General features: G+C 47.8%; 2 protein-coding genes across 4 annotated transcripts in view; one reads left to right on the top strand and one right to left on the bottom strand.

The window, feature by feature from the left end:
* MCM10 (minichromosome maintenance 10 replication initiation factor) overlaps positions 1–15401 on the top strand; it is an 84616-nt gene that overhangs the window by 41606 nt on the left and 27609 nt on the right. The gene's annotated exons all lie outside the window — the stretch shown is intronic.
* On the bottom strand, positions 331–9433 carry UCMA (upper zone of growth plate and cartilage matrix associated). Of its 3 annotated transcripts, XR_009617682.3 has the most exons (6): positions 8979–9433; positions 8582–8647; positions 8397–8492; positions 4716–4814; positions 630–781; positions 331–486 (listed from the first exon to the last, which is right to left on the bottom strand). XR_009617682.3 is itself a non-coding variant. In XM_060659309.3 (5 exons), the coding sequence occupies exons 1-5, from the start codon at positions 9136–9138 to the stop codon at positions 684–686; spliced, it is 519 nt and encodes a 172-aa protein (XP_060515292.2). In that variant the 5' UTR covers positions 9139–9338; the 3' UTR covers positions 331–683. The 3 variants fall into 3 exon arrangements, 2 of the variants coding, with proteins under 2 accessions (XP_060515292.2, XP_078306555.1); XM_060659309.3 differs by having other exon boundaries at positions 331–781; positions 8979–9338; XM_078450429.2 differs by lacking the exon at positions 8582–8647 and having other exon boundaries at positions 331–781.

Below are 15401 nucleotides of genomic sequence, written 5' to 3' on the forward strand. Positions count from 1 at the left end.
CTTTATAGTTTTGGCCACAGCCGGTCTTGCTGTAACACTGGCTTCTGATGGATGCAGTTAGGAAACCACAGTTGAACCTTGTGTCTCTTCGGAGATACGAGGAAGCCCCTGGGCTCAGTAACCATCCCAGAGAAGGGTCTAACCTAACCAGTTGTGTTGGCATCTCTCTTGCATTTGCGTGACTGCCGAGACAAGAAACTAGCGAGCAGCACTCCTGGAGATCAGGCTTTCAAAAGCCCAAGTCAATGAGGGGGGACGTGTGTCACTCGGCTCCGTGTGAGGTTTTACAAGATGATACAGTGTTGACTCAGCGATTTTATTTCTAAGCCGTAAGCGAACACGTCATCTGTCGTCTTTATTGCGACCCTTCTCATTGTTCTACAGGACAGGAGTCTTAACTGTGGGAACAGTGGCTAAATAAGGGGACGTCACTGAAGGTTCGGTGCCAGGAGGCCCCGCAGGTGTTTGCTCACCTCAGAAAATCATCTGCAAAGAAGCAAAAGCCAGGGCATCTTAAAACATCAGAACAAAAGGCCTGTGTGTTTACCACGGCAGCCCCCCTGCCCAGGAGCCCCCCCAGTTGAGACCCTGTGAAGGGGCCTGCTGGTGTGGAGGCGTTGGTCAGACACCTGGGGTAGGTTTGTGAGTTTCAAGCTCCATCTTCCTGCTCTGTCAAAATGAGGTCAGATGTGGTGGCGGTTATAGAGATATGATGGATGCAGGCCGTCGTAATGCCACTGGCGCCATTGCTCAATAGCTTCCCGGCTTCTCTCTTCCTGTTCTGGGGAACAGAGGTGAGGTCGTCATGTTAGTAGAGAGAGCACTCTGACCTCAGGAGAGCCACCAAGCTCTTGTCAGCCATCAATCCAAACTGCCTACCCTGTGGTGACCTGAACAAACTGTGCCTGGGTGCACTGGTGACAGAAGATCTGAAGTGAAAGACGTGAGGGAACAGTGAGTCCAAAAGCCTCACTGGTGGAGATGAGAGCCAAGCCCAGGCAGGTGAAAGAGCTGGAGGCCAGGAGAGCCGGTCAAAGGTCTATGTGTTGGTTCAGTGCCCCTTCCCGTACGTAATCACCAAGGGGGGGGACAGCCTTCACCAGAAATTGGCTCAAAGAAATAACAAGTAAGAAACAAAGTACAAAGATAACCCAGGAATAATGAAAAGAGATGATGGGCTTTATGGTCGAAAAAAATCATGGAAGGCAATGATTGTCAACTTCAAGCAATGGCATTATAAGGAATTTTTTCATCAGGCTTTAGAACTTCATGTGTTGTGTTTTTGTTTTTTTTTAATTTTGCTTTTTTAAGTTTATTTATCTTGAGAGAGAGATAGCAAACAGGAGTGCGGTAGAGTGGGAGACAGAATCCTAAGCAGGCTCCACACTGTCAGCACAGAGCCCGATGTGGGGCTCGAACTCACAAAACCGAAAGATCATGACCTGAGCCGAGATCAAGAGTCTGACACTTAACTGACCGAGGCACCCAGGTGCCCCCAACATTATGTTTTAAAAACCAACCAGAAAAGGGCATGGATGAAGCAAAGTGTGGGGAAATTTGATCATTGCTAATTCTGGGTGATGGTTACGTGGGGGTAACCAAGAAATATATATACTTTTCCATATGAATGAAATTTTTCAAAGTAAAAGGCTCTTGAGGGCGTGATTTTGACATAGAAGTTGTTTTTTTCTCCAGGTCGTGCCAAACTCTTCTCACCCCATTACACTTCGACAGAGGGAAGGCCTCCCTGGTAAAGACCCAAAGACCCAAACAATGTGACTTTTGTGCAGGGAACCACATGTGGCTGAACATCTTCAGCCAAGTCAGCTGTCACACAGCCAACTCCAGATGGCCTGACCCAGGCTTCTGGCTTTGAAGGTGGAAGCAGATCTGTGCTGCCATGCAGACCTTAGAAGTAGGGGCTCAGCACACTGTTTACTCTGGCACTTTCAGAGGCAGAACTCAGAGGCATCTTTGCCTTGTAAAGATGGTGGTTTTGAGTAGAGGTGCAGCCAGGCACCACAACAGAATAGGTCCGGTGTCTTAGATGTGCTGATGGGCCTTGGAGATGGGGTTCTCAGCCTCTCAGGAAGGTCACTCTGGTCCAGAAATCACTCTCAGACCACCCGCCTAAACTTCCTCCTTTGAAAATCCAAGTCCTTTCCTTTACCCATAGTAGTTCCTCAGCATTTGCTTTTTTTTTTTTTTTAACGTTTATTTATTTTTGAGACAGAGAGAGACAGAGCATGAACGGGGGAGGGGCAGAGAGAGAGGGAGACACAGAATCCGAAGCAGGCTCCAGGCTCCAGGCTGTCAGCACAGAGCCCAACGCAGGGCTTGAACCCACGAACTGCGAGATCATGACCTGAGCCGAAGTCGGACGCCCAACCGACTGAACTACCCAGGCGCCCCCCTCAGCATTTGCTTTTAAGGGGTGGGAGGTAAACCTCAACTGGCAGTTATTCTGAGACAGGTGATGCTGTCACATCAAGATAGCCAACTGAAAAACTAAGGTCCTGACTGAGGAGAGTGTAGGGCTTGGAACGCGCCCCCCGCTCAGGGTAGAGGTCTTACCAGCCCGGCCCCCACGCAGGACTCGGTGCCCTGGGGCAGAAGCAAGGGAAGAGGAGGAAAACAGAAATGAGTTTCACTTCCTGCGACGCTCACCTGCTCACTCTCAGGCAGGCTGGACCCGCTTCACCTCCTTGCCTCCTTCCTTTATCAAGCTCTGAGAAGACCTCTCCTGGGTTTGGGGGGTGGAGGTGCTCTCTTTTCTCTCCTCACTCCATCTGTCCACACGGGCCAATTCCTAGATCAAAGTGAGTCCTTGAGACCTCTCCACACGTGATCCTCCTTCATTTATAAGAACGTTGCTTTGCTGGCAAAACACCTTCGTTCAAATCCCTGACTAGCTATGGCACCTTGGATATTTAGGGATCCTTTCTAAGCCTGAGTGTTTAAAAAACAAATTATTAAGGCCTGAGAGGCTGGTTGTCAGGGTTGGAGGGTTCAGAACAGTGCCCGACAGAGCAAGTGCTCCGCCAGTAATCACAGCTCCGTCACTACAGTCCCCACAGGCCTGAGGCCCCTGATCACTGTCTCCTCTGCCTTTAGTAGAGGACTTGTCATCCCGGAGTGCCTGGCCCCTCACCCTAACTCATCGTGAAAGGGAAAACAGTGAGTGTTCTCCACCCAGATGCGAGGGATTTGGACCTGAAACATTAAAAATGTACAAAATAAAGTGCTAAAAAAACAAAACAAAAAACTGAAGGAATTTTGCAGGCCATATGCTCATTTTTTAAATGCCTCTCCCAACTGTTCACCAAGGTAAACACATATCCAACAGAAATATTTCCCTCTGAGTCGAGACAGCCTGAACTTGGTCTTGACGTTACCAGGAAAGCTTGATTTGGCAGGATCCAAGCCCAATACCTCAGGGGCCACCTGCGAGGCAGTGGGCATGGCCTGCAGCCCTCAGGTACCTGTCGATTGTATCCTTTTCCTAAGAGATGCCATAAAAGGGCAAATCCACTAGAGCATACAAATCCACTAGAGCATACAAGCCAGGAGGACCACAACTTCAGAACTGAAATCACTGACTTTCTCTAGCAAAGGTCATCTAACCTGGGGCCTTGTGTCCAAGCTCAAGTGCATCAGGAGCATTTCCATCTTAATGATTGAGGAAAGACTCAAACCGACACACTCTGGCCAGCCAGTCAGGCCTATTAAATGTTCCTACACATTTTTGCTCCGGGTACCACTTGGGTATGCTTAATAGATGCAAAGTCAAATCCCACCCCATGGGAGACTGATTCAAAGACAGAACCTCCTTCTGCCCATGCCCATACCCAGCTGCCTCCATGGAGGACTTGATGAAATCAACATTTCCTGAGGGAGGTAGGAGTCCCATCTGCCCGAGGGCTAATGGAGGGAATAAAGTATGCCGATTGCCTGATAAGAGACTGAGGCAAAGGCCAAAGCCTAGAAAAGATATGAACAGCAACTGCATAGGACACAAGCAGAACACAAAATGTATGGTGTGTCCAACACGATGGGTGAGTTGCTTTCTGAGGTCAGGTTTCCTGGTTTGCTTACAGCCATCAAATAAAATGCTGATCAGAGTGAATAGGTAAATGAAGGGCTTGGTTTTCCAGAATGAGTGGTTCCTAGAGCTGTTGTATTGATGTGAATCCAAGGTACTTGAAAGGTATAACCCACGTGTACCCGAGCTAAGCCACTAGGTGTAGCCGCTAAGAGAACACAGTGATTCCCACGTAAGAGTAGAAAATAGAATCAGCTGAACATTCCCTGAGCCAGTGGAAACCTACGTGTTGTATCCTCTCCTCGCCTTCTCAAGGTCTACAGCCATGTGTGTGCCTTTCTTCCTTCAAGACTCCCAAAGATGTGAACTGAAAGAGCCTCTCTTCCCTCCCTCCTCTAATTAAAATTTAGGGATGGGGCGCCTGCGTGGCTCAGTCAGTTAAGCATCCGACTCTTGCATTCGGCTCACAGTTCGTGAGATTAAGCCCTGGGTCGAGCTCTGTGCTGAAGGCACAGAGCCTGCTTGGGATTCTCCCTCTCTGCCCCTCCCCTGCCTGTGCACTCTCTCTCAAAATAAAATAAATTAACATTTAAATTGAGGGAGACATGGAGGCAACTTTTGATTTTCCCACAAAGGCCCACTTCCCCAACGACCCTGGCTGAAGAGCTCTTACCATGATTTTGCTCCTCCACGAAGTTCTCAAACTCGTTCCTTTGTTCCTCGTAGTACTCTCTCCGCAGCTCATTGGCCCGCAGCTTCTGCCTGTTCTCCGCTGGGAAAGGGCAAGAGGCGAGAGTTGCCTCCAAGAATGGGGGCAGCCGCACGCATTTAGGGGAACACTAATTGTTTTGCCTGAGAAACTTAACCTGGTTGGGAGGGGTTGTTTGAGAGGGAGAAGGATGGCGGTTTCTCTAAGACGGTTGACTCCTGGCGCAAACTTTAAAACTTGAGGGGCCCAGGAACTCACCCTCTCCAACCATGCCATTCTGCAAGTGAGAAAAGCAATCACTCATAAAATTAATGTTGCATCTAAGTGTCCTGGGCCAGTTAGAAACTAGGAATCCTGTGATCAAAAATCAGGAGGGAGTCGTCAACTTAAAGTCAATTTCGCATTCATACCTTCAAATCCACTCAACATCTTTGAGCACCTGTCACAGCCAAAATGTGTGTTAGGCACTGAGATTAAAAAGGCAAGTAAAAAAGGTTGTGTCCCTCGACTTTAGGGGCCAGTAGTTCAGATAAGGAGAAAGAAATAACAATAAGTGATGCCCAAGGTCACCTGGGTAGCTCAGTCCATTCAGTGTTCGACTACAGCTCAGGTCATCATCTCACGGTTCGTGAGTTTGAGCCCCATATCAGGTTCTGCACTGACAGGTGGAGCCTGCTTGGGATTCTGTGTCCCTCTCTCTGTCCCTTCCCTGCTCACGCTCTGTGTCTGTCTCAAAAAATGAATAAAACACTTAAAAAAAAATCTTTTTTTAAGTCATGCCTAGTGGTTGCTGTGATAGAAGCGTACACAGGGCACAATCATGGCATGAGTTAGGGAAATCTTAGATGATCCTTGCTATCCATTTCCTTAGGCAATTCCCTCCCTTTGTGTGGGTTGGCCTTAATGACTCTTCTACCGAACTGGAGGTGGCATACCATGATGGAATGTGGCTTCCTTCTTGGGCTTCTCTTGCTCTGCTGGAAGCCAGAGAACTCTTACTTCTACATGATAAAATTGGAGGTCCACTTCTATGCGGCTGCTACACCAGTAGCCCCTTGAGCCCCAGTGGGAATCCCCACCTGAACTAGCACATCACACCTCACCACACTTCACACTTGAAAGTAGCCTGAAAAAACCATTCAAGATTATAGATTTTTAGGTGTAAAATAGTTTCCAGGTTCATCCACTTCTACCCTTAAATCTTGACCGCTTTGGTGTGACGACTCTGGTTGTCTGGAGGAAGTTATCGAGAGCTCTCTTAGTATCAAGATACTTCTTTTAACTGGGCTTCAACTTGGGGCGCCTGGGGGCTCAGTCAGTTAAGCGTCTGACTTCGGCTCAGGTCATGATTTCGCGGTCCGGGAGTCCGAGCCCCACGTTGGGCTCTGTGCTGACAGCTCAGAACCTGGAGCCTGCTTCGGATTCTGTGTCTCCCTCTGTCTCTGTCCCTCCCCTGCTCACACTCTGTGCTTCTCTCTCAAAAATAAACATTAAAAAAAAAATTTAACTGGGCTTCATCTGGACAAATCCACAACATCAGGAAGGCCGTGTCTGGTGCAGGAAGTACTGGACCCTGAAGGACACCTCACACCCCTCTGGCACGATCACATCAAAGAGGGGGGACTAACATGCTGTAGTTATTTATAATATATTACATTATATTATATTATTGTTGTTGAACTCAGATTAAAAATCCCGTTAACTATGACTTGGTCTCCATGCAGATTTCCTTGGGTAAATCCCATGTTTTCCCCACACTTGTGCCTTTATCCACATAATTGTGGGACTCTTGAGCCTGGTGGAAGGAATTTCCTTTCCCAAGCCTCCCCCGACCCTTGCCCAACATTCATACAATTCTTAGGAGGGAATTGAGGCTCACAGAGGTACAGTGACCTAATCGAAGTCATACAGTTGGGGTACAGCTTGGGACAAGCCAGAGCCCCAGGTACCCACACTCCACCCCTTGGCCCAGAACATTCCTGTCATGGCACCGTCTTCCTTTTGACCCACCTTGAGCCCCAGTGTGCTCCAGGTACCAGAAAGCCACTGAGGATGGGAAGGAAGGGGTTTGGAGTCTAGGAAGCAAGGCCTTAAGGAGACATCACCAATCCTAAAGAAGCATTTGCCATTCCTATGTACTTCAAAAAAGAAATCGTCTTCCCACATTGCCTTTTTGGAGCCGCCACAGATGAGACCTCTGACTCAGCAATGTCCAACAACATTTGGGACAAAGTGCCACGTCGACACCGCATCCGGTGCACTGTGGGTGTCCCTTCTTAGGAAGGGATTAGTTCCTCCTCATGCTAAAAGAACCCTGCGTCTTTCCCCGGAAGCTTCGCGATGTCAGATGCCTTTTTCCTGGTTCCGAATTCCAGTCTATCAGTGTCACATGCCTTTTACCCACCCTGAGACATGTTCGGGCTCTCCCGTGCACGGAGTCGGCCAAGTGACAGCAAGTGAGCTCAGGTGCACTTTGCGTGTTCAGCCTGTCCTAGACGCCCCACGACCGATGCACAGAGCTTCTGTTTGGGGTGAGGGGCCTCTGACTTCCCATGCCCTTTGTGGTTCTGAACCAGCTGATGAGGATGGAAACTATTCTCCTGTCCTGAATTCACTCCTGCTCCCTGCTAAAAATTTGCCAGGACGTTGCTTCTCTGATTTCCATCAAGAACTGCCCGGGCTCCATCCATCACAGCCCTTTCAGTGTTTCTTGACATTTGTTAACTTCTAAATCTCAAGTTGTAGGAGGCCTGGAGGTTTTCCCAGTGTGGCTAATATTTACTCAGTTGTGGGGGGGGGGGGGGGGAATTTCATCTCCAAGCATTTTCATTATTTGAAAACAGTCCTGTTATTTATACCGAGCAAGTTACCTTGCTGAGTGTGCCGAGGGAAACAAAGAGTTTATTCAGACACACAAGTAATGATCAAGCCATAGACTTGGAGACAGAGCTCAGAGTCCTTGGAAGAATCTAGTTCAAGGGCAGGAAACTCAAATGCCTTCAAGGGTCAGCAGGTCATGGAAATGAGGGTCTCTGCCAGGCAGGGACACCAGGACCTACTTCAGACTGAGGAGACACATTCCAAGCTCAAAAGCCTTCCAAATGTATTAGATACAAAATTTAAAAAAAACAAAACACTGCCAGCTGAGTACCACAATTTCAGGGGCTTATAAATAAGGAAACATAGGCCCAGAGGGGAGGAAGTGGCCAAGGCCACTTAGCACAGCTGTCACCAGACCCAGAGTCCCAGCCCCTATTCCCAGGTGCCCTCTCCTTGCAATGCTGTTGCTCTCGCATGCGAGGCACTGTTCTATAGGCCAAAAAGCACACACTGAGATGCCATGTTTCCTCTTGACTAGAACTTATTTCTCCTTAACGTTTTAAACTTCTCCAAAATTGGGATGCATCTCAGCTCTATTAAGTGCATTTGATGTGCCACTGTCCTTTCTGTTCCCTACCCTGACGGTGTAGTTGAAGACGTGACCTGCCATCGAGGACGTGTAATTTCTAATTCAGAGCTGCTGTCACTTTGATACCCAATGGCCCAGTTTGAGCCCTCCTGGGTCCCTTGCTGCCCCACAGCCCAGCCCACTGGGACAGAAAGAACTGGAGGGGGGAGCATAAGGCAGGCCTCCAGCATCCTTACCGTTGACCTCATCTTGGGATTTTGGGGACCGCTTGCCGCGCCTCTTGAGGAAATTTGAAGCATCTGATTCCTGCATGAAGATCTTCTGTTCTACATCTGAAACTCGAGAGAGGCCGGTCACGAGCGGCATGGGCTCACCGGGGCACCTCAGTAGCCCTGCACCCCGGGGTGGCCCTTGCACTCACCTTCCCAAACGTCTTGTCCTGCCTCCTGCTGGGTGCCCACCGCTGCACCAGCGCCCTCCTGCAGCGCTGTGGGAGAGCACAGCATGAGGGCTGCAGCACCCCAAGGGGAACCTTCACCCTGAGCTGGGCTGGGACAGTTCTTCCTAGGCACTGTGTCTTGCCCAGCCCCAGGGTGGGGTCCCAGGTCCCTCACATACCAGCCATAGAGCAGTCTCCCCAGGAAACCAGCAGGCAAGCTGTTTTCTCTGTGTTCTATTGTTATACACACACACACACACACACACACACACACACACACCAGACACAGTCATCTGCACAGTAAGCACCCCCTTTCCACCTGGGCCACCCGAGCAGCCTCATCTAACACCAGCGCAACCTGGAGCCTCCCCATACTCACTAGTGAGGAGCACAGCAGCTGAGAGACAGCAGGCGAGAAGCAGCTGTCTCCAGGCCATCTTTGGATGGGCTGAGGCTCCGTTTGGGAACCACAAGGCAGACGGAGAGGGTTCTGCAGACCCTGAAGCCAGCCGCCAGGTCCTCACTTCTGTGCCAGGCATGCCAGGGGGGAGGGAGGCAGGAGACCCGGATGCCCATGGTGGGGAGTGGGAGGGGTCTCAGCCGCAGCTTCCATTGGCTGCCCCTCCTGGAGCACTGGAGATGTTTTTGGCGTCCTGCAAACCTCCACTGAAGCAGAGCCTGTCGTCAGGGCCCTGGCCGAGACAGTTTTGAAGAGGCCTTTCCAAGATCCGCACCCAAGGAGTTGCTGTTGGAATACCCAGTCCCAGACTCAGGATTTCAAAGAGCTCCTGGCATCTGCTCCAGTGTAGGTGGGGACTCTAGTCCTGGAGGCTAAGGCCTGCAGACGGGGTGGGAAGAGGGCCTCAGTGAGAGACTTTGAGGTATTAGGCCAGGAGGGACCAGAAAGCCTGGAAGAGCCCCTCGGGCAACCCTCATGTGGATACATGGGCTGTTAGAACCGTAACCAGAGTACCCCTCACCTCGACGAGTCACCCAGCTGATGATGTTCCCTGTCAAGCAAAACACAGACCCCTGCTCCGGGGGTCCCAGCACCCTTCCAAGACTTAGAGGAAGAGAGGCAGTGAGCCTTTCACTGCAGAGGGAGAGCAGTGCACAGTGTGTGAAAAGCCCACAGCTGAGCATGGGTGTCTAGAAGGAGACAAAGGCACACCCCATGTGGGGGAGGAAGTGAGTTCCTAGAAGTGGGAATGCTACCCAATCAGAGCTCTGTGGGGCCATCGGAACGCAGCCTCTCTGGAGATGTGTTCTTCATGCTCTCGTCGATTATGAGCCAGCCTCGACTCTTACTAGCTGGAGAGTTGCGCTTTGGTCATTGTTGAGAGTTCTTAATGACAACCATCGCTAGGCCTAGAGCACAGCACACATGTACCCGAAGGTGTGGGGAGAGTGAGGGCACCTGTGGGAGGCCTGTCCCCCAGTTGTCTCACCAGTGAACTTCTTGGCCATGCCTGAGATGGCAAGGCTAAGTGAGGCCCTTTTGAGGAAATGCAGACAATTCAGTAATACCAGAGCCCAGGAGCATGTGGAGGGGCTGGAGGTAGGAAGGGCCAAGGTCACAGGAAGGAGTCTCCATCTTTGTGAGACACCCTAGTGTGTGGGCTGTAAGCACAGACCTGACCAGGCTCCCTGGATTCAACCCCAGCTTCCCACTTGGCCATCTGCATGGCCTTGGGCAAGTCATTTGACCTCTCCGTGTCTAATCCCCTCCTCTGCCACGTAGACTAACCTGAGGATTGGAGTTAGTGCATCCAAAGTCCTTAGAATGGTGCCTGGCATGCATGGATCACCGGATATGTGTTTGCTGTCAGGACAGTCCTGAACCATTGAATGATACTGAGCAAAGTGACAGGAGGGATTTTTTTTTTTTTTTTTTTTTTTAGGAACACTACCCTCCCAGTGATGTGGACGGTGGGAGGGATTAGGTTAAAGAGCTGGGACTTAGAGAAGGCTTCTGATGGTGTCAGCAAAAGGTGGGGGGTGGGCAGGAATGGAGAAGACAGAGCACTTCAAAGACTGAAGAAAGAATCAGTAGTGGGGCACCTGGGTGGCTCAGTCAGTTGAGCATCTGACTCTTTATTTTGGCTCAGGTCATGATCCCAGGGTCTGTGCTGGGTGTGGAACCTACTTGAGACCCTCCCTCTGTGCCTCCCCAACTCACATACATGTGCTCTCTCTCTCTCTTTCTCCTTCTCTCCCTCTAAATAAATAAACTTTAAAAAAAAATCAGTAGGACTCGGCTAATTAGCTAAGGGTAATGAGAGGCTGGGAGGTGTGGATTTAGATGGCTCCCACGTTTCCAGTTTGAGTAGCTGGGGGGATGGTTGGCGAGACCATTTAATGAGGTGGAGAACATGGAGAAAGGGCGTGTCATTGGACAAATCAAGTATCCAACACTTATGGGATTCAAACCAGGTCTAATGTCAAATCCAGTGCTCTTCTCATTTTCCCACAACAATAATTTTGTGAATATACTAAGCCACAATCAATTTTAGGACACTTTCATCACCATACCCATTAGCAGTCACTCCCCATTTTCTCCAACCCCCAAAGCCCTAAGCAACCACTAATCTGCTTTCTGCCTCTATGGATTTCCCTGTTCTGGGCATTCCATCTAAATGGAATCATACAGTGTATGGCCCATTATGACTGGTTTCTTTCACTTTAGATACTGTGTTCAAGGTTCATTTATGGTCTAGCACACATCAGTACTCCCATTTCTCCCTCATGCGGAATAATATTCTGTTGTACAGATGTGCCATATTTTATTTATCCATTCATCACTAAATGGGAATTTGGGTTGTTTCTTCCTTTTGAGTATCATAACTAAGGCTGATGTGGGGTGCCTGGGTGCCTCAGTCGATTAAGTGTGCAACTCTTGATTTTGGCTCAGGTCATGATCTCACAGTTTCATGGGTTCAAGCCCCACGTGGACTCTGCCCTGCAGGGCCTGCTTGAGATTCTCCCTCTCTCTGCCTCTCCCCCACTCACACTCTATCTCTCTCAAAAAAGTAAACTTAAAAATTTTTTTTTTAATTATTATTAAGTAATGCTATTACGAACACCCTTGTGCTGCACGGCTTTGTGTGGACATCCGTTTTTATTTCCATTGGGTAGATACCTTAGAGCAGAATTAGTTCAAATGGTACCTTCATATTTAACCTTTGAGGAAATCTCACATTATATTTTACATGTTCATTTACTCATCTTTCTCCTCTAGTGCTATGAGGTCTCTTTGATGAAGAGAAGTTTCTATCTTGTTCTGCTAAAATGATGCCCAGCACAGATGTACTTCATCGGTGTTTACTGAATTAATTAATGAAAATACTCCCGGGTGAGGGCAGTAAAAGGAAACATTTATAAGTTTATTTCAGTGGACGATTTATAAGAAGGTACACACACGGACCCAAAATTTACAGGTTAATGTATCCTTGGGTTCAGGATTGTTCTCAAGGTTAGCAGGAACAAATTTTGTGGTGCATTCATGGATTGATTAAAGTGCAAACAAGATGGCTTTAACATTTGCCTCAGTTTGACTGAAGTTTAGACAGGTTTCTTCTTGATGATAGGCTCCCTTTTCTAGAGCATTTACTTTAGAAAACTTGAAACTCTAAATTCTTTCTCTGCCCCTTTGATGTAATGCAGATCTTCTCCCAGTCTCTTGCTGGTCTTATAATCCAGGAATGTCTTTCTCAGGGACCTGGGAGACATCTTTTTGGAATGAAGACACCAGGGCACCTGGGTGGCTCAGTCAGGCATCTGACTCTTGGTTTCAGCTCAGGTCATGATCTCAGTCATGAGGTCCAGCCCTGCATCAGGCTCTGTGCTAGGCATGGAGCCTGTTTTAGAGTCTCTCTCTCCCCCTCTCATTCTCCCTCTCACTCTCTCAAAAAAAAAAAAAAAAAAAAAAAAGAAAGAAAGGAAAACCTCAAAGGAGATATCACCCCATCCCCCAATCCCTGTGGGAGCATAGACACTTGGCTGTGATGGGCACCCTGCTCCAACTGTGAAGGGCAATTAAAAACTGCAGGTGACCACAATCCCTATCAAAACCACACCAGCATTCTTCACAGAACTAGAACAAAAAATCCTAAAATTTGTATGGAACCAGAGAAGACCCTGAATAGCCAAAGCAATCTTGAAAAAGAAAACCAAAGCAGGAGGCATCACAATCCCAGACTTCAAGCTATATTACAAAGCTGTAATCATCAAGACAGTATGGTACTGGCATAAAAACAGACACCCAGATCAATGGAACAGAATAGAGAACCCAAAACTGGACCCACAAACGTATGGCCAACTAATCTTGGACAAAGGAAAAAATATCCAATGGAATAAAGACAGTCTCTTCAGCAAATGGTGCTGGGGAAACTGGACAGCGACAGGCAGAAGAATGAACCTGGAACACTTTCTTACACCATACACAAAAATAAACTCAAAGTGGATCACAAACCTAAACGTAAGACAGGAAGCTATCAGGGGCGCCTGGGTGGCTCAGTCGGTTGGGCGGCCGACTTCGGCTCAGGTCATAATCTTGTGGTCCGTGAGTTCGAGCCCCGCGTCATGCTCTGTGCTGACCCGCTCAGAGCCTGGAGCCTGTTTTGGATTCTGTGTCTCCCTCTCTCTCTGACCCTCCCCCGTTCATGCTCTCTCTCTGTCTCAAAAATAAATAAACGTTAAAAAAAAAAAATTAAAAAAAAAAAAAAGACAGGAAGCCATCAAAATCCTCGAGGAGAAAGCAGGCAAAAACCTCTTTGACCTTGGCTGCAGCAACTTCTTACTCAACATGTCTCCAGAGGCAAGGGAAACAGAAGCAAAAATGAACTATTGGGACCTCATCAAAATAAAACCTTCTGCACAGCGAAGGAGACAATCAGCAAAACTAAAAGGCAACCGACAGAATGGGAGAAGATATTTGCAAATGACATATCAGATAAAGGGTTAGTATCCAAAAGCTATAAAGAACTTCTCAAACTCAACACCCAGAAAACAAATAATCCAGTGAAGAAGTGGGCAAAAGACATGAATAGACACTTCTCCAAGGAAGACATCCAGATGGCCAACCGACACATGAAGAAATGCTCAACATCACTCATCATTAGGGAAATACAAATCGAAACCACAATGAGATAGCACCTTACACCTGTCAGAATGGCTAGCATTAACAATTCAGGCAACAACAGATGTTGGCGAGGGTGCAGAGAAAGAGGATCTCTTTTGCACTGCTGGTGAGAATGCAAACTGGTGCAGCCACTCTGGAAAACAGTATGGAGGTTCCTCAAAAAGCTAAAAATAGAACTACCCTATGATCCAGCAATTGTACTACTAGGTATTTATCCACGGGATACAGGTGTGCTGTTTCAAAGGGGCACATGCACCCCCATGTTTATAGCAGTACTATCAACAATAGTCAAAGTATGGAAAGAGCGCAAATGTCCATCGATGGATGAGTGGATAAAGAAGATGTGGTGTTATACATACATACAGTGGAGTATTACTCAGCAATCAAAAAGAATGAAATCTTGCCATTTGCAACTACGCGAATGAAACTAGAAGGTATTATGCTAAGCGAAATTAGTCAGAGGAAGACAAATATCATATGACTTCACTCATATGAGGACTTTAAGATACAAAACAGATGAAAGGGAAGGGAAGCAAAAATAATATAAAAACAGGGAGGGAGACAAAACATAAGAGACTTAAATATAGAGAAAAAACAGGGGTGCTGGAAGGATTGTGAGGGGAAAGATGGGTAAATGGGTAAGAGGCATTAAGGAATCTGTTCCTGAAATCATTGTTGTACTATATGCTAATTTGGATGTAAATTTAAAAATAAATTAACAGAAAAAAATAACTGCAGGTGACCTGAGATTCCCCCTACCCCAGCTCTCAAAAATTCTCATATTCCTGTTTCAGTGGAGTTGACCTTTATGTCATTCCTCTGGTGCAGTATTTCTGGAAAAGTCTTCTTTGCCTGTTAGCTTTGCTTTTGCAGTTTTAACTTGGGCCGGGTCATTGATTCAACCTATCACCTGATCCACCAGGATCAAGTGGAAATGGCCCTTGAGAAGAGTGTGTCCAGACAAATAAAGTTATTAGATGCTATGACCCATGGCAAGCGTTTTTCCAGAATAAATACTTGAAAGTACATTTTCTTTACCTGACATCAAGAATACATTATGTTCTGTCATGTTTTTGCATTCTCAATGGACTAATTATGTTCCTGAGCCCGCTCTCCCTGCACATTTGGTAGGGTGAGTGAAGGATTATCTCAAAAGGGGGACTCATGACCCTGGGAACCAGAAGCTCCCTGGAACTCAACTTCCTCAGGAGCCCCCACAGCAGGTCTAGGTGAGCACTTTCCCTGCCACCTCCTCAGGTCTCAGGAGCAGTGAGAAGCAAACCCATTAGATGCGAAGGTGTATTTTTTTTTTGTTGGGCAAGAGAGTGATAGCTTGCAAACTCAAAGTTTCAACTCATCTGATGTCCCTCTGGAGTCAACTGTGTCGACACAGGAGAGTGTGGAGAATGAGGGCTTCGTGAGTCAGGACATTTCTAAGTCCTCTCTGGTTTATTTTCCCGTAAAAGCCATTCATTTTTCTAAGCACCTCGCCAGGGTGTTGTGGGGCTGTTTACAGCTTATTCTCTCACATGCTGCAGAGAAGTATTATCAGTCCCTATGAAAATGGTCCTTACAGGTCTCCCTGTAGAATTAAGTCTGACAGGGGATGTCTCCATTCAGAAAAAAGGCATGAGACATTCTAGAGCTGTGTAGAGAACTGCC

Source organism: Panthera onca, chromosome B4 (genome assembly GCF_046562875.1).
Source record: "Panthera onca isolate mPanOnc1 chromosome B4, mPanOnc1 haplotype 2, whole genome shotgun sequence".
In the NCBI taxonomy this organism is placed as follows: domain Eukaryota; kingdom Metazoa; phylum Chordata; class Mammalia; order Carnivora; family Felidae; genus Panthera; species Panthera onca.